Source organism: Ictidomys tridecemlineatus, chromosome 5 (genome assembly GCF_052094955.1).
Source record: "Ictidomys tridecemlineatus isolate mIctTri1 chromosome 5, mIctTri1.hap1, whole genome shotgun sequence".
NCBI classification, from domain to species: Eukaryota; Metazoa; Chordata; class Mammalia; order Rodentia; family Sciuridae; genus Ictidomys; species Ictidomys tridecemlineatus.
The window spans coordinates 14486968-14513341 of record NC_135481.1 but is presented as its reverse complement, the minus strand read 5'-3'; the positions used below and the strand labels follow the sequence as shown (position 1 = coordinate 14513341).

The 26374-nt window shown below is 35.0% G+C and overlaps 1 protein-coding gene across 5 annotated transcripts in view; it reads left to right on the top strand.

The window, feature by feature from the left end:
• Positions 1–25874, top strand: part of Glce (glucuronic acid epimerase) — a 107008-nt gene extending 81134 nt beyond the window's left edge. For 2 of the 5 annotated variants that reach the window (XM_078049390.1, XM_078049391.1), the window contains 3 exons: positions 10252–10850; positions 14762–15007; positions 21847–25874. In XM_078049390.1, the coding sequence (XP_077905516.1) occupies positions 10265–10850; positions 14762–15007; positions 21847–22871 (1857 nt within the window). In that variant the 5' untranslated portion in view covers positions 10252–10264 and the 3' untranslated portion in view covers positions 22872–25874. Of the gene's footprint in view, positions 1–10251; positions 10851–10877; positions 11745–14761; positions 15008–19259; positions 21043–21846 lie in introns of those variants that run through there. The other 3 variants (XR_013438718.1, XM_078049393.1, XM_078049392.1) reach the window with 3 other exon arrangements.
• Positions 25875–26374: the final 500 nt, after the last annotated feature.

The following is a 26374-nucleotide window of genomic DNA, read 5'->3' as shown; positions in this document are numbered from 1 at the left end:
GTAAAGGAAAGATTCAATCATTAATTCTGTATTTCTTGTACAACTATGTGATCTCAGGGTAACCATGTAGCTGGCAAGGTTTCTTTCCAAAGTATTCCAACTAATATATTAAGAAGGACTGATAGAACTATTAGCTGAATAGAGAGCTTTATAATGACTGGATTAGGCTAATGACACTTGAACACAAGGATTCATCATAACATCACAAAAAGAGACAATTGGACATATACTTCCTGGTGAAATTCACATCTCTCATGAAAAAACCCTATATTTATGAAACCTCTAGATCTAGTCTTTGGCTTATAGGAAGTACTGGAGGGATGCAATATAAGATTCTGAAATCATGAAGAAAGAGAAATGTAGCACTTAATACAGGACAAAAGCATACACTCTTAATATGAAGATTTACTTTAGTATTAAAAATTTTAGAAAGCATTTTTTATTTGCAGATTTAAAAATTGGTGGAGTCTGCTGGGCAATACCAGCTACTCAAGAAGCTAAGGCTGAAGAATCTATAAGTTCAAGGCCAGCATGGGCATCCTGGTGAGACCCTGTCTCAAAAGAAAACAAAAAGGGCTAAGAATGTAGCTTCATGGTAGAGCACTTCCCTATTATACCCAAGGCCCTAGGTTCAATCCCCAGTACCACCAAAAATAAAAATTAAAAATAAATGAAAAGTAGAGTCTATGGAATGAGATGTGGAAAATGAATTCACAGATGGTAGTCTGGAGTGAAATGGGGAAAGCTAGCTAATGGAAAGGCATAAATTAAAGAGCATTACATTAAAAAAATAAGGAACAATAAGAAGGAAACTAAAAATACAGTATTCAGATAAGAAACAATAGAATAGAAATTGAATATGCAATACCTAAAAATGTACACCAGAAGCAAATTCATGATATTCGATACAAGTTTGAGAAACCTCCCTAAAGTTCAGAGGAAAAGGAGAGAGGAGATAAAAAGGAAAATATGGTAGACATGAATAACAAAGAGATCCAATGTATAAAGTTGATATTCTGGAAGAGACAGAACTAACTGAACAGGAACAATTATTAAACACTGTAGGAAAAAACTAAGATGAAGGATGACCTGTACCTGAAATTCAAATAGGCTTGTTGCCAAATAGCAGGAACATCTAACAAAAAGAGACTGATAACTAAGCTTATTCTGATTTAATTTTGTTCTTTCCCTTGTTCAAATAGTCATCATTATCATCAGGCATCCAGGCAGGGAGAAAAACAAGTTAATTACAGGGAATGTAAAGCAGACTAACCTTGGGTTGTTCTTACAATTGTATTTTACCACTCTGAATTATTGGCTCAAAGTTAGAATTCAGCTTCACCTAAAACAGTACCTCTTTTTTTTCTAATTTATTTTAATTAGGTATATATGACACCAAAATGCATTTTGATTTATTTACACAATTGCAGCACAACTTTTTATTTCTCTGGCTGTATACCATGTAACGGTACACCCTATGTGCAGTCTTACATGAATCTAGGATAATGATGTCCATCTCATTCCACCATTTTTCCTGCCCACTTGTACTCTCCCCACCCTCCCTCCCCTTCACCCAAAGTTCCTCCATTTTTCCCATGCCTCCCCGCTCCCCATTTTGGATCAGCATCCACTTATCAATGAGAGAACATTTGGCTTTTAGTTTTATGGCATTGGCTAACTTCACTTAGCATGATATTCTCCAACTCCATCCATTTACCTGCAAATGCCATGATTTTATTCTGTTTTAATGCTGCGCAATATTCTATTGTGTATATATACCACAGTTTCTTTATCTATTCATCTCTTGAAGAGCATCTAGGTTGCTTCCATAGTTTAGCTATTGTGAATTAAGCTGCTATGAACATTGCTGTGGCTATGTTACTGCAGTATGCTAATTTTAAGTCCTTTGGGTATAGACCAAGGAGTGGGATAGCTGGGTCAAATGGTTGTTCCTTTCCAAGTTTTCTAAGGAATCTCCATACTGCTTTCCAGATTGGTTGTACCAATTTGCAATCCCACCAGCAATGTATGAGTATGGCTTTTCCCCCCACATTTTCGCCAACACTTATTGTTGTCTGTATTCTTGATAACTGTCATTCTGATTGGCATGAGATGAAATCTTAGAGTAGTTTTGATTTGCGTTTGTCTAATTACTAGAGACATTGAATATTTTTTCATGTATTTGTTGATTGAATGTACATCTTCTTCTGAGAAGTGTGTTTTCGGCTCCTTAGCCCATTTATTGATTGGGTTGTTTGGGGTTAAGTTTTTTGAGTTCTGTGTATATCTTGGAGATTAGTGCTCTCTGTCTGACGTGTATGTGGCAAAAATTTGCTCCCCAAATGTACGCTCTGTGTTCTCTTCATTGATTGTTTCTTTTGCTGAGAAGAAGCTTTTTAGTTTGATACCATCTCATTTGGTTCTTCTTGATTTTATTTCTTGCACTTTAGGAGTCTTGTTAAGGAAATCGGGGCCTAATCTGACATGATATAGATTTGGGTCTACTTTTTTCTCTATTAGGCTCAGGGTGTCTGTATTTTTATTCCTAGGTCCTTGATCCACTTTAAATTGAGTTTTGTGCCTGGTAAGAGATAGGGAGTTATTTTCATTTTGCTGCAAATGGATTTCCAGTTCTCCTAGCACCATTTTTTGAAGAGGCTATCTTTTCTCCGATGCATGTTTTTTGTGCCTTCGTCTAGTATGAAATAACTGTACTTTTGTGAGTTTTCTCTGTGTCTTCTATTCTGTACCTTTGGTCTACATGTCTATTTTGGTGCCAATATCATGCTGATTTTGTTTCTGTAGCTTTGTAGTATAGTTTAAGGTCTGGTATTGTGATGCCTCCCGTTTCACTCTTCTTACTGGGGATTTCTCTGGCTATTCTGGGTCTCTTAGTTTTCCAAATGAATCTCATGATTTCTTTTTCTGTTTCTATAGAGAATGATGCTGGGATTTTAATTGGAATTGCATTGAATCAGTATAACGCTTTGGGGTGGCATGGCCATTTTGACTATTAATTTTGCCTATTTAAGAGCATGGGAGATCTTTTCTTCTAAAGTCTTCTTTAATTTCTTTCTTTAGTGTTCTGAAGTCTAAAACAGTACCTCTTAATGTCTGAGTTTAATTCACTATCTGGCAACCTGTTATAAATTCTGGAGAAGGGGCAGCATTCAGTTTTTAAAATACAGTATTTGTATATCTGCCCCAAATACCCTATGACACATTAGAGCACAGGCTTTAAGAGTCAAACAAACAAGCCTGAATTCAGATTCCTTCTCAATACTAGTTATCTGAACCATCAAATAATAATGTGACCTTAGTCAGTTACTTAACATCACAAACTTTAGATTCATCATCTGTAAAAGGAGAAAAACACAAAACGGTGGGGTTTTTTTTAAACATATTTAAATTATAATCTTGGTTTTGTCTTTGTTCTCTTTAGTGAATCTCTTCAAGTTTGACCTATTGCTGAATATTTAACCAGTTGACTGTATAATGTAAAATTTTGGTGTAACAAACCGTAAACAGCAGTAAATTGGCCAGCACATAACATCTCAGTTATGTTCATTTTTTTAATTTGGATTATGATTTCCTATACCTAAATATGGAGGAAAATACAAAGTTGCCTAACATAGTCATCTAGTTCAGATGACTGCTTTTAAAGGAAAAAAAATTGCATATTTAACAATGTTCCATCATTCAACAAACCTTAATGAAGGCCTCCAGTGAGCAAGACACAATTCTAGGCACTAGAAATATAGCAGTGAATGGGAGAAGCAAAATTCTAGCCCTTGTGGAACTTAAATTCTAGTGAATCAGAGATAGATAATAATCTAAGTATGTAATAAATCAAACTGAGTAAGGACCTAGAGAATGATGGAGCGAGATCTGCCATTTTAGATAGAGAGGTCACGGAAGGCATTTATGATAAATTTAAACAGTGACCTGAATGAAGTAAGGAAGCCAGTGAACTGGATATCAGGGGAAATAAAGTGCCAGGCAGAGGGAATGGCAGGAACAAATGTGTAGATTGGTAGTATACAGTGGCTGTCAGTTTTCTATGCAGTCTACCTTGAAGCTTTCCCAGACACTTTCAAAAGGGAGAGTTTTGTGTTTCATAGCACATTCTACATAACTTTTTAACAGTTTTTATGGCATTATTATATTTATTTAGGTGCATGGATAGTGCCTTACATGCTACATAGAAAATGTTGAAAGATGCTGATTGAACCAATCTATTTGTTTATTTTCTGAACAATTATTATTGCCTTCTATTTTCTCAATATCAAGGAGTTTTAAAATATATCAATGTTTAGATATGTAAATAAGATAGAATAATGAGCAAGCAAGTCTTGATCTCTTTTATTCAGAAAAACCAATGACAAATTTCTTTAAATACATTCTTTTAAAAAATTATTAAAAGATTATTCTTTACTGAAATACAGCCTTCATATTTTGAAAACTCATGATGATAGCCATAGTTCCTGATGTTTACTAATTTAATACTTCCTTGAAATATTCAGTTAGAAAAATGAATCTGAAAAGGAATCACAGAAAATTTCTTTGAATTGCAAATTATATCAATTTGCTCTCCCAAAAGAAAACTAAGAGTTGTATTTTACTCTCCCTAATTTTTGCTATGTCCACAAAGAAATTGTTCCAGTTATTTTATGATGCTTACCAAATACTGTTTTCTGTTTTAGATCTCCAAAGTTACTAAATCCAATTTTTACTTAGTTTTAAACAAATAAATCTATAGGGTCTGTAATAGGTGGGTTTCAAGGTTGATTTTATGGAATTTTGTTTTATTTAAATGATTAATCTAGTTCATAGATATGGCAAAAGCTTTAAAGTAAGTAGGAATCTTGGCACCACTCATCAGAAAACTCTGATTACTAAGTTTAAAAGTTGCTATTATTTGTCTCTATCAGAATGTCCATGCAATCTACCTTTTGAAATTTGAAAGTATCTGTAGTCCGTTTTCTATAATTTGGCAACATTATAATAAAATTGTTGAATTTACATTTATTTAGGTAAGTCTGTTTGGTAGTGAATACTGCATGTCAACAGTCAGTGGGTCTCCATCCTCCATTCATCTCCCTATCATTCTCCCTCCATGAAAATGTCTGTTTTGACAATTAAATATTTCTAGACATTTTAAACTTAAGGTTTACATTTCTTTCAATATTTTAGCAAAATTGAATTTGCCCTTTGTAATTTTGCATATTTTTATTAAAAACTCAACAAATGTGACATAAATTTAGAAAATAAAGACTTATCTATGCATTGCTTATTAAAGTGAGATCATACTAAATGTGTTATTTGGTAAACTCTTTGAATTTTTTGTTTGTTTGTTTATCTTAGTATCTTCAAAATTCCGAAGCTAGGACCATGTTTGACACCTGATGGATATATACTTAAGTGTCTTTAAAAAAAAAAAAATCTAACCAGTCTCCTTTCACATATCCTTAATTTACTCAAGGAGCTAAAGCCTACTATACCACAGGATGTCTCACTTCCCAGATGTTTTTGGTTATTTCTTCATTTAGTTCCTCTGTTCACTGTATTTTCTGTTAACTAGAAATTAAATCTTAAGATCTGACAGAACCAAGTCAAAAAAGAGTCACAGTGTCTGGATAAGTCACCATTAATTAAACCAAAATTGACCACTGAATTGGTTTAAGGGGCTGATCCCTTTATTGTAGAGTTTTATCTTTTTCTCCATTCAACAGAAAATATGTTTGGTGTTACTTGCACACTGTGAATCTTTAAGTCATAGAAAGCATATACCTGAATACAACACTTGCCTGAATCAGTAATTTCATGAAGGACTGCATAAGTTAATTTTCTGATTTTTTTCCTTCTACATTTTTGTCTTTCCGTAAAATAGATTAGTATATTGACTGGGCTATTAGTTTGTTCTGAAATATAATTGCTCCTGCAGAAGCAAAACAAATAAATAAATTCTATTACTTAATTACCAATATTCACTAGCTAAGATTACCTAAGTTTTTATCTGGTCTTGTCAAATATTTTTGTAGACTCATAGATTATTATTGACTAAGTGTAGTTCATCCAATTTCAGGCATCATTCTCATAGTTTTAACAAATAGGGATGGGAGCCTCCCAGGATGAGTTTTTTTTGTTATGCCTCTATATTTGTAAATTATGGAGATGCTTAAACATAAAGTATAAGCTGTGTACGATGGCGCATGCCTGTTATCCAGTGACTCGAGAGTCATAAGACAGGAGGATAACAAGTTTGAGGCCAGCCTCTGCAACTTAGTCAGACCCTGTCTCAAAAAACAAAAAGGTCTGGTAGTGGAGCTCAGTGGTAGAAGGCCTCTGGATAAATTCCAGTTATACACGCACAAACACACACACATAGCACATAAAGTATATGAAATAATATAGTGAACCTCAGTGTATCTGTTAGTCAGATTTAGCAGTTATTAACATTTTTTTCCAACTTTATTCTATCCCTTACTGCTTTTTTGATCCCTGGATTGTGACTCTGTTGGCATTTGAAAGCTTTTTTGTTCTGCCCTGGCAAGGTATCCCAGCCCAACACCTAGAATTATCCATTTCTCATAAGAAGTCTCAATTGCTTTTAGTAAGGAATGGTGTCAGATACAAATAGCAGCTTAAGGGTTGCTGAAAGTTTTTAAGTGTTAATTTTTCTTTATAAAGATAACCTTCTTTGGGCTGGGGATGTGGCTCAAGTGGTAGCGCGCTTGCCTGGCGCTGGGCTCAATCCTCAGCACCGCATAAAAAAATAAAATAAAGATGCTGAGAACTAAAAAATAAATTTTAAAAAAAAGATAACCTTGCTCTATAATCAGAGTTACTCTCATTTGAGTAGTGGCAAAAAGATACTTCTCAAAGATGGAACAAAAAACTATATTTCTATTTTAATTGGTCAAAATGTTAGTAGGCATAGTTGATACATTATTCAAATATTGACATTAGTGGTTTTGGTAAGGGATTTTTAAAAAGTAAATACCATTTAGCATTATCAGTTTGCCTTCTACTACAGTATCCTCAGTTTGTAAATACATAGCCTTTGAAGGTTTGCTTGTACTGCATTATGGTTTTTGAGCATTTAACACATTTTCTCATCTAATAATGCAAGTAATAAAATACATTACAGATTGGATATCCTTAATCTAAAAATGTAAAATCCTGGGTCAAGGGATGTAGCTCAGTGGTAGAGTGCTGGCCTAGCAAGCATGAGGCCTTGAATTCAACCCCTAGCACTGGGAAGAAAAATTTTAAAAGAAAAAAACAGAAGTCCTAAATGCTTCAAAATGTAAAATGTTGAACACTGATATGATGCCTCAAGTGGAAATTCCATACCGTGAAACTGCTTCATACACAAAATTATTTAAAATATTGTATAAAATTATATTCAGGCTTTGTGTATAAGATTAATATTAAACATAAATGAATTTTGTGATTATATTTGGGTCCCATGCTCAAGATAATGTCTTTATGTTTATGTTTATGCAGATATCCCCAAACCTGTAGAAATCCTAAACACTTCTTGGCCCAACCATTTTGGATACTCAACCTGGATTGAATTTTCAACTTTTAAAATCTGTTTATGATTTTTCAATACAAACCAAATCCTTGCTTCCTTTCCCTCCTAATTTCGCACTGAAATAAAATCTATGGAAATAATTAATAAACCAAGAATAGTAAATAGGAAGACTACCAAAGGATGATAGTTGGGCAGATTTCTGGACCTTTGTTGGGCACCAGAAGGGCCAACTGTACCTTCTCTTTGCCTCCCCATACTTCTTCCATCCCTGCATTTGGACTAGAGATTGCTGGCATGAATCCAGGTAAAACACCAGGGAGATTTTCTTTAGAGAAATTGGGAAAGACTATGGGCTTCTAAAGTGCATGTACGTTCCCAGAACAAAAGAAGAAAAGCCATCTTTGGTATGGCATTTAGGTCTGCTGTCCTCCCACCCACTCCTCCTAGAGGAACACTGCTGCTGTCAGCTTGTGCCCAGCCCACATAGAGTTCTCTCTCCTTTTATCCCTTTCAGGAGAACAATCTGGAAAAAACAACAACAACAAAAACAGACCATCTTCACAATAAGAAATGAAACCTATGTTGACTAATGTCATTTTGTCTTAAATATGATTGAGTAACCAAAGATTACCAGGCAAATGAGGAAAGCTAATGGCATGAAAAAGACGAAATAACCAGAAAAATTGCCGTTTTGAAAAATTATCAGTGGAGAAAAATAGAAGTAATCATAGAGAACTTTATTTTTTAAAAAGAACTTGTAATATACAGAGTTGCAAGGAGATACCACATCCAATAAACAAGAATAGAAGGGCACAAGTTTTCAAATTGAAAGGGCTCAGAAAGTGCAGAAGTAGAGAATCAAACATTATACCATGGCACAGCCTCTTAAAGCTGCAGAATTCCTAGGATAAACTGATTCAGAAGGAAATTATTTATGAAGTGACAGTTGAAAGACTAAAATCAAACCTCTCTTCAGTAAGCATTAATGTTTTAAAACAGTTAAGTATTGCCTACAGCATTTTGAAAGAAAATAATATGCAACCAAGGAATTTGTATCCTGCCAAAATATTGAAAGTAAAGTTGTTTTTAGACAGTTATGGCTCAAGGTTCACCTTCTCTTGGAATTAAAAGAAATGAATGAGGTACATATTCACTATCAGCTTTCTTAAGAAACCAAAAGTCAGCATTTGATTTTTCATTAAATACTTCCATTTATATATATATATATATATCAATCATTGCTGCTAAAAAGGTTTATTGTAGGAAAAATTCAAAGAAGGTTATAGAATAAAATAAATAGTTGGGGATTCATACTATACAATAAATTACAGAGTGACTGTGACAAATATCAATCAACCTCCTGGCTCCCCTCTCAGCAAGCTGAGGTGTTCCTTACATTACACACATAACTAACACAATTTCTCATGTTTCCCAGTGACATCTGCATTGTGATCCTGACTGGCTGGTACAGCATATGGCCAGCAAGGCCAACAGCATCAAATTCTCCTCCCATCAGGACTGCAGTGACATCATCTTGCTTAAATTTAAAAGCATCATTCTGACTGCTAAGTTGAGAATAGACTCGGGGTGGAGTAGTATGGCAGGGGTAGAAGCAGAGACCAGTTTTGAATATCACTGAAGTATTTATTCTATGTGAAAAATGACAGTGGCTCTGACAAAGTGGTAATAGTGGAATTGGTGAAATGAAGTCAGATTTCGGATATAGTTTAAAAGTAGAGTCAACAGGATTTCCTGACTGACTGGATATGGAGTGAGCAAAAGAGGAGTCAAAGTTTTAGTTTAAGCTATAGAAAAAGAAGAGCAAATTGAAGGAAAAGATTAGGAGTTAAGTTTTGTGAGCTACATTTCAGAATTCTATTTGACCTCAGTAAAGATACCAATTACTTGAATATATGAACCTGCAGTTCCAATGAAAGGTCTGACCTAAATATAGAACTTGGGATAGTCAGCATAGAAATTGTATTTAAAAGCATGAGGTTGGGTAACATAACTTAGGGGCTAATAGAGAGAAAGAAGTCTGAGGGCTGGGACCCTAAGGCTTTCTAACATTTACAGCATCAGGGAGGTAAGAAGGAAGCCTCCAGCAAGACCAAGGAAAAGCAAACCTCTGTGGGATATAAGGAGAACAAAGAAAGAATGGTACCTTAGAAACCATGGGAAGAAAGTGTTTCAGGAAGGAAAAATTATTGACTTTTCTGCTACTGAGAGATCAAAGTAGGATAGGCACTAAAAATTCACTGTTAGGTTTGGCAACACGGATGTCACTGTTTTCCTTGTAAAGGTCTGTTGTTTTTCAGGCAGCTAAGATATTAGGGCATAAATACTAAAATTGTTTGATTTTGACTACTTAAAAAATGGAACTATAAGATGTTTCTATAAGATGGAACTATAAGATGATGCTTAGGAGGCATTTTGAAAAATTACCAAGACACCAAGGGAACACAAACTAAAAAAATTTGGATATCTCTGCTTTAGAGGATTATGTTAACTTAGTATTTTACCATAGAGGGAGTACCTCTTAACTCTTATTTGTTCCTGCTGAAAGTTTGAGTTAGTAATTTTAAATCTCATCAGATTGCTTGCATTTAATAATCCTAATGTTGTTGAACATTTTAAAAATGAAGAAAATGTTATCTTATGAAATCTCAATATTAACATCTTTGCATACATTTTTCTTCTTGCCTCCATAGGTATGGTCTGAATATGCGTTGCTTGGCAGCTCGGGTCAACTATAAGACTTTGATTATCATCTGTGCACTCTTCACTTTGGTCACAGTACTTTTGTGGAATAAGTGTTCCAGTGACAAAGCAATCCAGTTTCCACGGCACTTGAGTAGTGGCTTCAGAGTGGATGGATTAGAGAAAAGAGCAGCAGCATCTGAGAGTAACCACTATGTGAACCACATGGCCAAACAGCAATCTGAGGAGGCATTCCCTCAGGAGCAGCAGAAAGCACCCCCTGTCGTTGGGGGCTTCAATAATAATGGGGGAAGCAAGGTGTTAGGACTCAAATATGAAGAAATTGACTGTCTCATAAATGATGAACACACAATTAAAGGGAGACGAGAGGGGAACGAAGTCTTTCTTCCATTCACTTGGGTAGAAAAATACTTTGATGTTTATGGAAAGGTGGTTCAGTATGATGGCTATGATCGGTTTGAATTCTCTCATAGCTATTCCAAAGTCTATGCACAGAGAGCCCCTTATCACCCTGACGGTGTATTTATGTCCTTTGAAGGCTACAATGTGGAAGTCCGAGACAGAGTCAAGTGCATAAGTGGGGTTGAAGGTTGGTATCTATTTGCTCCACTTGTATTTTCTAGACTGATTTTGTTGAGATACCATCATACCTGAATATAGGACTATTCCATTAACCTTCCTCAGGATCTAAGATTCTCACAAGTAAGGTCAAAACATAGCAGAAATTTTGCTTTAAAATACACCATTATTATACTATGAGAGGAGATAAGAAAGGGAGAGAGCATCCCTTGGATCCCTCAATTTCCCAGTGTTGTCCTGTTACCTTATTAGACAGGTCTCTGAAAGGACGTTTCAAGTCCTCAGGATAAATCGACAGTACACCGACACTGAACTTATACCAAACTCCTGTAGTCTGTGTGTGCTATCTTTCATTGTCTTTAGAAACCTGAAGCAGTTGTTGTTCTTGAGGGATTATTAGTACATTTTGGAATTTGCTTTCAAACCTAGAAATTGACGAGAAGGAAATTAAATTTGACGTTGACGTATATCATTTGAACAGGGAAAACAAGGTATTTTGAGATTGGTTCAGGTTTTATTTCACTTTCCTCATTTAGTTATACAGTGATTTTAATATAATTTCAATTTTAATATTAAACTTTAATATGAATTTATTAAAATCATGTTGAAACAGCTTTTAAATTTATATTTTTGCTTTGAAAAGAAGTTTGTGGGGCTGGGGTTGTGGATCAGTGTAGAGTGCTTGCCTTGCGTGCTTGGGGCACTGGGTTCAATCCTCGGCACTACATAAATCAATAAAATAAAGGTATTGTATCCATCTACAACATTAAAAAAAAGAAGAAGATAACTCTGCACAATCTTCAGACTCCCTCAAAAAGTATATATAGCCATTGTCTCTGAAGTTAGTGGTGTACATCAAATTGGAAATTGGAGGAGTCTACATATTCTGCATATTCTGATACAGGTGTTTTCCTATTTATATGATATCTTTTTTTGTACTGTGTATTAAACCCAGGGATGCCTAACCACTGAGTCCTTTTTATTTTGAGACAGGGTTGCTTAGTCTCACTAAGTTGCTTAGAGCCTTGCTAAGTTCTGAGGCTGGTTTTAAACTTAAGATCCTCCTACCTCAGCCTCTTGAGTCTCTAAGATTACAGATGTGTACCACTGTATCTATCTAATTTTTTTAGATAATATATTTACCAAAGATTAGAAGAGAGAAGGGAACAAATTTACCTATACTATGTTCTTACTACCCCCAAATAATCATTATCATTTTTGTCAATTTACTGGAGATCTTTATATTTTCTCATAAACTTTAACATAGTTTTAATGATACTTACTATCTAATAATTCAGGAAAGTAATAATTGGTTATAGATTTCAAAGATATCCATGGCCAAATCAGTAGATGCTTAGATTCTAAAGAAAAAGTAAAAAACACCCAGAGCCAATGTAATCATTATTAATATTTTGATGTGTTTTTTCCTGATCTGTTGTTGTGAATATACATTTTTAAACAAATTGGGATCATACTGCATAGTCAATTTTTTATATTGCTATTTCAATTTATTATAATTATAGTATTTCTCCTTATAATTAAATATTTATTGGACATTTCAATGTCTAACATTCCATAGTAAGGTCATTTCATGATATATGTAATATATGAGATCCTTCTCTTTTGTTGGATACTTAGGTAATTCCCGAATTTTCTGCTATTGTAAATAATGTTACAGACCTTATTGTTAATTTTTATTGCTATTTGAATTATATTCTCAGAGTTGTATATTCCTTCTAGAGAATATAATTAACCACATGTCAGATTAAACTTTTGATATGTTTTGTCAAACAGTTTTCCAAAAAGGTAGTAGCCCTCCTCATGTTTCCAGTAGCATAATAAGAGGGTGCTTTTGTCTCAAATTCCATCATGGAACATTGTTTTTAATCTGTTATTTACAAAAAGACCTTATAGTTTTCTTCCTTTGACAACTGTGAGGTCAAGTATCATTCCTGTGCTACTAACTATGTTTTCATGTTCTTTCCCCCGTTTTTTTCTAATGCAAGTAGTAGGGTTTTTAAAACAGGTATTTGTAAGAACTTTGTATTTATAATATACTAAGAGTAGCAATACTTTGTTGCATTTGTAATAGATACTTTCTTCAATTCGCTTATCTTTTAATTATGATTTATTTTAGAAGATTTTAGTTCTGTTTATTAAACATATAAATTTGAACTTTGTGACTTATTCATTTTATGCTTAGAAAGGCATTTGCTATACCAGGATTTTATTTTTATTTTCTTTAATAATTTTATAGTTTCGTTATTTTTCTTTTTTAGTTTGTTGTTTTTGTTTTGCAGTTCTAGGGACCAAACCCAGGCCTCAAACATGAGGGACAGGTGCTCTATACTACTAAGCTATACCACCCTCAGCCTCTCATTTAACTTTTTTAGTCCAGCTAAATTGATTTTTATTTTGAAAAATGGTATAAGTCAGGTACTAATTTTAGATTTTTTTCCCCCAACATGTTTCAAATGATCTTTTCTCCTGATTTATGAATTCAGGCTTTATCATTATACTAAATTCTTATGAATACTCTGGAGGATGTTACTTCCATTGGGAAGTCTCAGTTTTATGCCAGTTATACATTAGTGTAGACTAATATATATGAGCTTATATAAATCTACCTTTTATTAAGTGATAATTCTGCTTTAATTTGGTGGGGGTCTATCACTTGAAAAGAGTATATAGATGTTAAACAATTTATTTATAACCAATATAGTCCCTGTATTAGTCCATCTTGTTGCTATGACAAGATACCTGAGGCTGGGTACTTTCTAAAGAAAAGAGATTTATTTAGCTATTAGTTTTGGAGGATAAAACTCAAAACAGCCTATGTTGATTTTGGCCAGGGCCTCCTTGGCCCTGTCACATCATGAATGGCATCAGAGAGCTATTGCAGCAAGAGGACCAAGTGGAAGCCAGGGCATAGGAAGAGCCAGGCTTACTCTTTAACGAGAACCCTCTCATGAAAACTAACCAAAGTCCCAAAAGCAGTACATTAATTCTTTCTGAGAGCACCACCTTTAGTGTCCTAATTATTTCCTACTAGGTCCTACTTCTTAAAGATTCTGTCACCTCTCACATTCATAAAACTGGAGATCAAGTTTCCAACACATGAAACATTGGGGGACATGCTTATGCCATATTGAAACCATAGCAATCATTTGTTTCTTAAACATTATTTTGAAACTGCATTAAAACACATGCAATTATGTAGATTCCCAGTCTGCTGTGCCCATTAGATGTTTGTTCACTCATTTTAGAACTACAGTATTCTATGCAGTGTATTCTTGTAGTTCCCATGTAGGAAATTACTAAAATAAAGACTAATACCAAACATCTAAAAAATTTTGTAAGAAATTTATTAATAAATTATCTCAAGAATCAATGATCAAATATAGAACTTCAACTCAATTTTTGAAAACACTCCTTAGAAATTAATTTTTAGCAAGAAGGATATAAAAAAATTGAAGCACTTGTTTTGTATCTTATGTTGCCTAGTCATAACTGTCTTTTTAAGCAAATACTGTAACCATCAGATGACATACTTAGTTCTCAGACCACACTTTGACATTGGAGAGAGAGATGAGGAAATAGAAAGCAAACATTAAAATTTCAGGCTTGTATTTAGAATAAAATCTTGGTGACATCTTCATACTTCTAAATTATACAAATTTGAATGCACGAAAGACAATTATGAAACATGGTATCTTTGGCAAAAGTAAGACACTTGAAAGAGTCTTTAAAAGGTAATTGATAATGTTAAATTGCTCTCAACAAATAATGAGTGAATACTTTTATCTGGTTAATTAATTTTCTAGTAATTATGAAAGCAGTATAAAAAGCTCAAAAGTTGCTCATAACCCTAAAACATTCTTCAGAAGTAAAATCCTATTCATTTTGTTTCTCTTTTTATAGGGGTGCCATTATCTACACAATGGGGACCTCAAGGCTATTTCTACCCAATCCAGATTGCACAGTATGGGTTAAGTCATTACAGCAAGAATCTAACTGAGAAACCCCCTCACATAGAGGTGTATGAAACAGCAGAAGACAGAGACAGAAACATCAAACCTAATGACTGGACTGTGCCAAAGGGCTGCTTTATGGCCAGTGTGACTGATAAATCTAGATTCACCAATGTTAAACAGTTTATTGCTCCAGGTAAGTTATGTACTGTGTATGTCGGCTAATTTTATGTTAATCCATAGCACCTGGTGTTCCTTTAAAATTTTAATATGGATTTTAAAAACATATATCAGACCTTTAATATTACATAAGTAAATAAACAAATGCTGTCACCTAAGTGAAATCTCTAAAGAATGAACAGCTAGGAAAAAAAAAAGTTATTGCTGGATGCGGAAGTATACACCTGTAATTCCAGAAACTTTGATGGCTGAGGCAGGAGGATCACAATTTAGCAAGACCTTGTCTCAAAGTAAAACTAAAAAGGGTAATGGATGTAACTCAGTAGTAGAGCACTACTGGGTTCAATCCCCAGTACTGGGAGGGGAAAAAAAGGAGTTATAAAAAGGAATGTTTACTATGTGAAAAGCTAAGCCATAGACTGAAAACATCCAGATTATGGGACTGGGGATATAGTTCAGTGGTAGAGCTCTTGCTTAGCATGTCCCAAGTCATGGGTTCAGTTCCCACTATCATACACACACACAAGCGAGATCACTACAGTGTGTACCTCCAGGGTCTATTGCCTGTAGGATTGAAACTCCATGGTTTTGGTTTGGTTTGGTTTTTGCATTGCTGGGGATTGAACCAGGGCTTTGCACATGGTAGGTAAGCACTGTACACTGAGCTTCACACCCAGGATCCCTTGGTTTATTTTAATATTTCAGTATAGTTTGTATAGTTTATTTGTAGTTTATATTAGTTTACAGTTTATTGTGCACCAAGGCAGAAACTGTTTTATGGAAAGACCCATCCTTTCCTTTGTATATTTTTTACCATTAGCATTTCATTTTTTCAAGAAAATGTAGCATTACCAAATAGACATGCTCCCTGATTGAATTCTGTTAATGTACTAAATTATCTCAAACTTCATATAAAACCATTTTCATTAATAAAATCACTTATAAAATCAAATTAACTTTATGCAACATTTCCCCTTTTACTAAGACAGTCTCATTAATTAGGATGTAATGTATTTTTCTGCACTAATCAATATCCATGAGAATTAATGACTCCATTACTTAAAAAGACAATGAAATAATCTCAGCACCTCTGGCTTAATTCTCCATGGGGAAATGTTGTCAAGATCAGAACTTCCCCCCTCCCACTAACCTTGCAGTCAGTAAATAAAAAGAAATGAAAAGTTTTAAGACCTCTTCTCTATTCTCTCCTTGTCTTTTATTGATGACTGTGTAATTCATAGACCTTGAAAGCCACAATATAAATCTACTCATTCTAGATGGCCTTAAGTAATGGATTTATGAGTGCTTAATGCAGTGCAAATAATGGATGACCTTTAGTTTTTATTCTGTGACTAGAACTTCTTTTCTCCCAGGGTACTCTGTGATATTCCAGTACATGGAGCATCTTTGCTTATTATTAAACAACAGGCTTGGCTGGATGAGAAGTTGCAAGAAAATGTTTTAACAATGTTTAGCTTGGGGTATTGCAGAGGGGAAGTGTTACACTAAGCAAAAGAACATTGAGCTTCAGGCGCACCCAAGGAGCTTAGTTTTATGTTCCTTAATAATGTGGTTTAGATTAGGGTAGAAAATCACAACCCTTGTCTTGATCTCCTCAAATGTCTGGGAGTTTTTCTTAAAACAATCTTCTGAACTCATTCTATTTAGAGCAGCAGATTTCATTGTACACTTTTAGGTGCTCTGGGAAATACAGACAATAGGTTCTCACATCCTACTTGGGGGAATCTTCATTTTAGCTCTTTATTCTATGGCCAGTAGCTTAAGATAAACCACTTCCTAACATAGCGATAAGCATAGAGAGGAAGGATCTCTGTGACAGCTACTCTGCCAGTGGAACACACCTACTCAGAGTTGGCACTTCCTGGTGATTAAGTGTGCTAGTTGGGAGTGGCATGCAGGTTTTGATATCCTGAGTGTACTATAGTTACATACTACAGGTCTGAGAGGGAATGAAGTTGAGTTACTACTCTGCAGAGCGGGATAAGGGAATCAAAGAGGTATGAGAAATGAGGCTTTTTAGAAGACAGAGAGTTCATGGGAGATGAATTCAGAGAGTCACTGTTGAGAAGAACTTTGGACTGGTATCTTAAAGCATATGCCTAAGTGAAGTAAGATTTTGGAAGACCAGGAGCTGAATGGTGTCAGCCTTTTATTTTTACTTTATTTTCCTTGAAATTTTTTGCCTGAAATGGAACAAAATCATCTAGAGTAAACAACCATTATATGGGTCTGCAACGTATTTTTTATCGTTTTATTTGATGAATAATGTTTTTTCTTCCTAACTTTAAAATTGAACAAATTTAAGCTTTGTGCCTGTTCTATTCTATTAAATTAGTTTTTCCTTACCCAAAACACTCTGTTTCATTTCTGGGAACCCACTTTCCCCTCCTATCTCTATAGTCATTCTTTTTTAGGCTACTTGTGAGCTTCTCTTCTGCCTTGATCCTCATCTCCGTGTTCTTCAAGGTTCTAAGTAAGGCCCGATTCTCAATCCACATAGTAAGCCTATTAATTAAATGAATGAATATTAAGTTTGCATTCTGTATGAAAACATTGATTTTTTTCAGCTTTATGAGGCATAATTGAAAAATAAAATTGATTATAATTAAGGCATACAGTATGATGCTTTGATATACATTTATAAATATCTTTATAAATTTATAATACATTTATAAATTATCTTGTGAATTTATTGCCACAGTCAAGTGAGTTAACACACCCATCACCTCACATAGTTACCTTTTTTGTGCACATGTGGTAGTGAGAACATCAAAGATCTCTCCCAACACATTTTAAGTATTTGATATGGTATCATTATCTATAGTCATCATACTGTACATTAGATGCCAAGAACTTATCCATTTTATAACTGAAAGCTGATATCCTTTGACCAGTATATCTCCACTTCCTCCACCTCCCAGTCCACAATAACCACCATTGTACCATCTGAGTTCAACTTTCTTAGATCCAGATATAGTATATGTCTTTCTCTGACTTACTTCACTAGCATTATTCCCTCAAAGTTCATCTATGTTATTTCAAATGGCAAAATTTCTTTCTTTTTATGACTGAATGATATTCTACCAGACATAAACATTATCCACTCATCCATCACTGCACACTTAGGTTTTTTCCATTTCTTGGCTGTTATGAATAATCCTGAAGTGAACATAGGAATTCAGATATCTCTGAGATATGGATTTAATTTCCTTTGAGTATGTACCCAGAAGTGGAATTGCTGTCTCGCATAGTAGTTCTATTTTTAATTTTTTGAGGAACCTTGATGACTGCCAATTTATATTCCCATTCAGAATGTGCAAGAGTTCCCTTTTCTCCATATCTTCACCAATACTTTGTTAATTTTGTCTTTTTGATGATAGCCTTTCCAACAAGTATGAAATGATATTTCATTGTGGTTTTGATTTACATTTCCCTGATGATTAAGGATGTTGATCACCTTTTTGTGTATCTTTTGGCCATCAGTATATCTTCTTTAGAAAGATATTTATTCAGATCCCTTGCCTGTTTTTTAATTATTTAATTTTTTCTATTGAGTTACAAAAGTTTCTTATATACTTTAGCATATTAACCCCTTATCAGATATATGTTTTACAAATATTTTTTCCTATTCTGTAGGCCACCTTTTCATTTTGTTGATTGATCCCTATTCTGTAGGAAAATGTAGTTTGACATAGTCCCACATGTTTATTTTTGCTGCTGTTTGTGCTTTTAGTGTCAACCCCCCCCCAAAAAAAATCATTGACAATATTAGCATCTACCTCCCTAGCACCTACCCACTCCCTCCCTCCCCTCCTTCCTTTGTTTTCTTAAGTATGTACATGTACCCCATATACCAGATAAAGCTACAGTAACTCATAGGAATGACTGCTCAGAAAAACTAGGGTCATAGGTCATAGGTTTCAAACAATAGAAAAATCAGAACTTTCTTTTAGTAGATTTGAAGCAGGAGTCTTCAGATAGTATATTTCCAGGAGCTTTTCGAACCTTACCATCCCACTTGCTACCATTCAAATCCTCCTGATGATGTTGGCAGGTTATTTAACCTCCTAGGTAGCGCTATAAAATAAAAATTAAAAGACTTGTTTAATAGAATTACTGTGAAGAATGTAGAGTTGTTGGTTGCTTTAATTTGTGGATATTCTCCATCACTTCTCCTATGTATGACTCAGTAACTCCCTCTGCTGGTGGTAATATTTTAGGAAAATTAATAATGAATTTTTTCAAAGGTCATACCATGACATCATTCATTCCTGAATTCTTTGGACTGCTCTGGTATATGAAGACATAATAAGGTGATTTATTTAACCATGTCATTTCATTACATTTTTATATATAAATTGAGAGAACAGAAATCTGGGAGGAAATGGATTCTTCAGTTTCCTCTCATTTATACTTCCAAAGATGGGTCATTCAGTTTGTTATCCAGTTTGGCTAGAATAGATGTCAGAGTTAAAAATATTGTCTGATGAATGAGACATTACCCTAAGAATGAAAAAATAAGGAGCACTCAGGATAGTCTGCTCTGCAGAATATAATTTAATCCTGAGTGATTCATAAGTCAGTTCAGAACCTAGCCGTGTTTCAGGGATATTGTGCTGAGCTTCAGATTCTGTTTCACTCTGGAAGCAGGAAAATGCTAGTTAGGGAAGAAAGTACATGTTGATATTTTGCCAGATAAAATAGATTTTTACTTCATTAAAGGTTACTTGTAAAATCAATTTCTAAAATGCCATTCAAAGCCTTATTTGATACATAAGTCTATCATGATGTTTTATTTTGTATGCCTTTTTTCCATATTTTTAATTGGTGCATTGTACTCGTGCATAGTGGTGGGATTTGTTGTTACCTATTTTTATGTGCACACAATTCAATAATATAATTTGGCCAGTATCACTCCCTAGCACCTACCCACTCCCTCCCTCCCCTCCTTCCTCCCCTTGGACAATGTCCTCATTCTTGATACAGCTTCCATAATTTTTCCATTAAAATGAAATGATTAAGAACCTTGGCCACCTGTGTCCATACGGATAGAATCCAGTGTTGCAAATTAAATGATAAACTCAACATGCTGGCGCTCTCCAAGCTGTCCACACCATATACGCTGTCATAAGTTTATATTTCTAATCTTTACTTCCAGTGACATGCTAATGATTTCCTCAAAGACTTTCCAAAGCAGAGATGTGATTTTATAATTGTGTCTAAGAGAAATAACCCTTCCATTGATATTCTCCTGAGGATGCCATTTCCAACAGCATTTGTCTTATAGTTTTTGAACTTTGGTCCAAGAAACCTGGATTCTAGTCCCTGCTCTAACCACTAATTAGCTTTTGGCCTTGAGCGAACCCTTATTTAACCTTACAAAACCTGCATATCTTTAAATCTAAAATGGAAATAATTCCAGCTTTAACAGCCTCAGAAGATAATTTTAAGGATCAAATGAGGTAATACATGTGGAAATTTAAGCTGTATAAAGATCATTTTTTCCTTAATGTTTTAAAATTTGTACTACCTGTATTTTTCATTGTTTTTACTGCTGCTGAGTTTTTTAAAAATATTTTTTAGTTGCAGTTGGACACAATACCTTTATTTTATTTATTTATTTTATATGGTGCTGAGAATTGAACCCATTGCCTCACACATGCTAGGCAAGCGCTCTACCACTGAGCTACAACCCCAGCCCTACTGGGTGTTTTTGTTTGTTTGTTTTAATATGCTCAGTTTCATTTCTTGGGAGATACAGCTGCAGAATATATATGAATAGAGCAGTATTCAGAAAGTCATTTTTCTGAGAACTCACCATCATTTTACTATAACTTTATAAGAGAAATTTTTGTTTAATAATTTATCAGATAAAACAACTTTTACTATTTTATTATCGTGATAATTAATGATAGTAATCACTATTACTTTTACTTTATTATAAGCCATTGTCTCTTTTTAAATTCTCTCAGTTACTCTGCAAAGTAAAGTAATAACTTTTGAACAATGGAGAAATCAAGGCTGAAAGAGGTATATTTTTGCTTTCTCAAAGCTAGTGGTAGAGGAGAAATTCATGCTGCCCTCACACACACACATGACATTTTCTCTAATACATGAGCCCATTGCTCAACTTTCAGTAGTTCTATTCTTAACTCCAGAGAACATCAAAAACAAACTTACCCTTTTCATCATTAAGGACATATATTGTGATGCCAGATTATATAACAACATTTTGTACCTTGGGTACGCTATGTAACTCTTGTGTGTCTGAGTTCTTCAACCATAAAGTTGGAGCCGTACTCTAGCACCTCTTGTAATTAAGAGAAATAAATGACTTAATATATATAAAATGCTTAGAACATAGTAAGCACATATTAAATATTAAATAGATTAGAAATTGAAAACTTGTATATGCTATTCTTTCTAGAACTTCTAACCTCTCTTTTAAAATGTGTGCTGAGCTAGCTTTTGGCTATTTTTTCTTCTTTGCAGAATGGATATACTAGAATAGTCATTGATTACTGATACCTGGCATTGGATCTGGAAAAGACAATTTGAAAATACGCTTGTCACTTGCTCTGAATCCTTTAAACCAGACATGGCCAAAGTTCTGAGCTTTGGTCCAGTTCTCAGAAGCTACCAGGAACTCACCCATTCTGTCATTTGTTTATGGTTGATTTAATTAAAAAAGTACATAAATAATGATATGATACCCAAAATGCCCAGGTCTTAATTTTGTATGGTCAGTGGTTATAAAAGATAAATTGCAATTACATTTCAAATACAAAAGCGCTTTTATACTAACAGTCTTTGTTGATATTTTTCCCTCTACAGAGACCAGTGAAGGTGTGTCCTTGCAACTGGGAAACACAAAAGATTTTATTATTTCATTTGACCTCAAGTTCTTAACAAATGGGAGTATATCCGTGGTTCTAGAGACTACAGAAAAGAATCAGCTCTTCACTGTACATTATGTCTCAAATACCCAACTGATTGCTTTTAAAGAAAGAGACATATACTATGGCATTGGGCCCAGAACTTCATGGAGCACAGTTACCAGAGACCTGGTCACTGACCTCAGGAAAGGAGTGGGTCTTTCCAACACAAAAGCTGTCAAGCCAACCAAAATTATGCCTAAAAAGGTAGTTAGGTTGATTGCAAAAGGGAAGGGATTCCTTGACAACATTACCATCTCTACCACAGCCCACATGGCTGCATTCTTTGCTGCTAGCGATTGGCTGGTCAGGAATCAGGATGAGAAAGGTGGCTGGCCAATTATGGTAACCCGTAAGCTAGGGGAAGGGTTTAAGTCTTTAGAACCAGGGTGGTACTCTGCCATGGCCCAAGGGCAAGCCATTTCTACATTAGTCAGGGCCTATCTGTTAACAAAAGACCACATATTCCTCAATTCAGCTTTAAGGGCAACAGCCCCTTACAAGTTTCTGTCAGAGCAGCATGGAGTTAAAGCTGTGTTCATGAATAAACATGACTGGTATGAAGAATATCCAACCACACCTAGCTCTTTTGTTTTAAATGGCTTTATGTATTCTTTAATTGGGCTATATGACTTAAAAGAAACTGCAGGGGAAAAACTTGGGAAAGAAGCAAGGTCCTTGTATGACCGTGGCATGGAATCCCTTAAAGCCATGCTGCCCTTGTATGATACTGGCTCAGGAACCATCTATGACCTCCGTCACTTCATGCTCGGCATCGCTCCCAACCTTGCCCGCTGGGACTATCATACCACCCACATCAATCAGCTGCAGTTACTCAGTACCATTGATGAGTCCCCGATCTTCAAAGAATTTGTGAAGAGGTGGAAAAGCTACCTTAAAGGCAGCAGGGCAAAGCACAACTAGAGCTCAACCAAAATCACATTTCAGCCTCTTCTGAACCCAGAAACTACGGCTCTGTCTCAGCAGAGCACAGGCACACTTTTAAAGGTTGTGTATACTAGGTTTTTGTGGATTAAAGCAAAGTGATAAGTGATCCTTAAAATCCGTCTTCTGAAATAATTGCATTCCTTGGGTTGAGTGTTTAGAAATGTAGGAGGTATTTAGAGCAGAGTTTAGTCAGCCAAACAAAGATGTTTGTCTTAGCCTTGCTCAACACCTCATGGAGCCACACAGATAGTCCAGTCCTGCTCAGCATGGGAAAAATCATGGTAAGTAGCTATTACCGGCCAGCTGTCTAGCACTTACCTAGAGACTGGTATGGAGCTCTTTTAAAACATGATTATTTATATTTATATTGAAAGCAGACTTTTCAAAAAATTATGTGCTGTAATACAGTAAAAAATGTCCTTGTAGCCTGGATAGTGGACTGTGTTCAACTTTTTAAAAAGCTGTTTTTTTTTCTATAGATTCATTTCTTGGGGGTAAATGTCACATTTGTTCAATTTGTTATATATGGAGAATATTTTGAATTATGGTTTTCTTGAAATATGTAAATTAAATACACAACCAGTGTTCAGGCTTCACAGTTATATAATGTAAGCACAACTAAAATGAAACTTGTTGACTGCACAAGAAATTACAAAAATGTTATCTGTTTTGTGAAACTTGATCTACAATCAGTAAAAGTTTGATAATCAATCTATCCCTCCCTCAGCCCCCAACTTAATAGTTTCTTTTTTGTCACTGTCTGGAATCATGTATTTCATTTCAGCCTGCACTTTGGGAGTTTTGTTCATGGGGTGGGGAATATTTGGGGAGACATTATGTGGAATATTTATTACAAATCTAAATTTGGAAAGGGACTAGTAAATTTAAGTCTACCATCACTTCCTGTTAGGATTTCCCATCCTCTTTAAGGAAAGTACTAGGTTAAATATACATGAATTATAATAAAGTTTTCTCCTGCCTAGATCATTTTTTATTATCATTTTCCAAGTCATTGATTCTGTCATTGTTTTTTCCTTTGAAATTTAATTTTAAATTTTTCCAGCTGTTAAAAGAAATGCTACTGTGTTTGCTGCCCATATAATCAGAGCTTTATTTAGGTTATGTATCATACCAAACCTCATAAATAGGTTCCATAGTCCTTGGACCATGGGCAATGTCTGCTATAGGGCTTCAGATATTAGGTTAAAACAAAGGGGTTGATTTTGCTCTGGTTTTTGTTTTAGGGTATGATAATACACCAAATCAATACTATATAATCTACAGTTTGGAAATATGAGACCCGACACTTTCAAGAGACTGACAAACACAACGCAGTTTATCTGTGACCTCTACCAGGTACACATTTAAGAGCCAGATAGATTACCTGCCTACACACTATATCTTAATTAATTCACCCTACCAACCACTGCTTAGAAGCTGGGAAGCATATGTGAGATATATATATCATAACATCACCTAAGGGAGCAAGAGTCAAGAAGGTTGAGCTCTACACTGAAGACAATATCAAACTGGCCATAGAAAAATAAGCTTAAACTCCCAATTTTTATGACCACAACTTTTAATTTTGCCCATAGCAACTGATGTGGGTTATTAGGCTTTTCCCCTTTGTAGTTCTTATGCATTAGATGGCTCAGCAATGTTTAAACATATAAAATATGTTGTATTGTCTTGGCAGTAAAAATGAAGACTCCCCTCTTTTTGTTGTTGTTGTTGTTTTCAATGCCAATACTCAAAACAAACTTTATTCCATCTGAGAAACTTATACTTCATCATAGTTGTTATTATTTAGAATGGTCCAGACTTCTGCTTTGTGTTTGCACATTGGTCTTCAGATTAGGGGAATCAGTGAAAACAGTATGGTACTGCTTCTGTGACAAATATCAGTGCCTTAACAATATGGCCGTTCTTTTCCACTGAAGAAGGAAAGATTTTTTGATCTAGAAATGGCATTGCTATTTCACTGCTGTTGGTTTTACACTGCCTGCCTACCACATCACAACAGCAACTTGATTTGTCCTGTGAGCCCAGAATTATCTAAGAGGATGAGTTGAACCCATAGCAGCAGCATTGTCTGTACAGACCCATAAATGCTTATCAGACTTCAGGATGCCTCAGGATCACCTGGGAGCTTATTGAAATGTAGATCCCAGATACTCTAACTCTGCCTGTAGCATGATAATCTGCATGTTTCACAAGCATCCAGGCGATTGTGATGCAGGGGAGCTGGGGCATATACCTGGACGGATGCTGCCTGGGATCCTCCACTGCATTTTCTCTACAAACAACTATGGCATTTGGGGGTTTTCAATCATGTAAAATGTTTTCTTAGTTTAGAGAGAATAGGGAGGGTATTTTAAAGTTTTAATTTGTTTCTTTACATTTCTCTTTAAGATTATAGGTTTACTTTTGTTTTCTGTTTTCCACTTACCTTAAGTTAGCATTGATGTGAAACCTAGTGCCACTTCAGTTATAAAACAAGCCAAAAGTTTCTGGATGGAAGTCAAGTTTGACCCATTAGGAGTTATTGTATATAAACACTTCACCCAAGAACCATCCAGTGAACATGAGCAAATGCAAAAATGACACCCAAGCACAAGTCTCCAGATGTGGCGGTCCTTTTCCTTTGTTGGTATGCAAACTTTCACTGAAAGCTGCTATTTTCATTCTCCTTGTAATTGTTTTCTTGTTTATTCTCCATTGTACATGTGGGTTATATACCATGTGTTAAATATGCAATAAAGTGTTTACTGGATGCCCTTCTGAAGGGTAGTCCTTTGTAAAGCTGTACAGACTTTGCAGTTTAAGCACAATGTGCACATGTTAGTTTTATATACAGCAAAACTTGATTTTTTGCAGATGGAAAGGTATTTTGTTTCTCTACAAAGTAAATGGATTGTTTGTGCTTAATGTAAAGCTGCTTTATAAAATTGTAAAATAAAGTTTGTATCTTAAAAGGAATATACCTGGACATGTCTCTTTCTTCTTGGATTATCCTAAAACTCTTTGAGCCCAGCAAGCTCATTTCTGACTATTCCTTTTCAACCTATGGTGTCTAGTCAGGCTGAGATAGGGTAGAAGATAAGGATAGGTAGAAAGGAGACATGCAGGAATACAAGGGGGACCATAATTTAAAGTCCTCTTCAGTGGATTAAAAATTCAGGTTTAAAAGTCATTTTCACTTAACCTTGATCACAAACAGAACTATTAAGTGAATTATTAGACTTATCTACAGGTACGCTGATGTAAATATTGTGTTCAGAAAGCAGAACAAGTCAAAGACAGAAAAAATAAGATAACTCCTCCATCCCAGTAATGGTCAACATGTCCTCTTACCAACACAAAGGAGAACTAAAAACACCCTCTTAGAGCATGCCCCTGTACCACTGGTCTTCCATGTATAAACATGCCTAGCTAAGATGGAGCTAGCGTGCTTCTCTCCAAACCCTGCACGCTGCCCT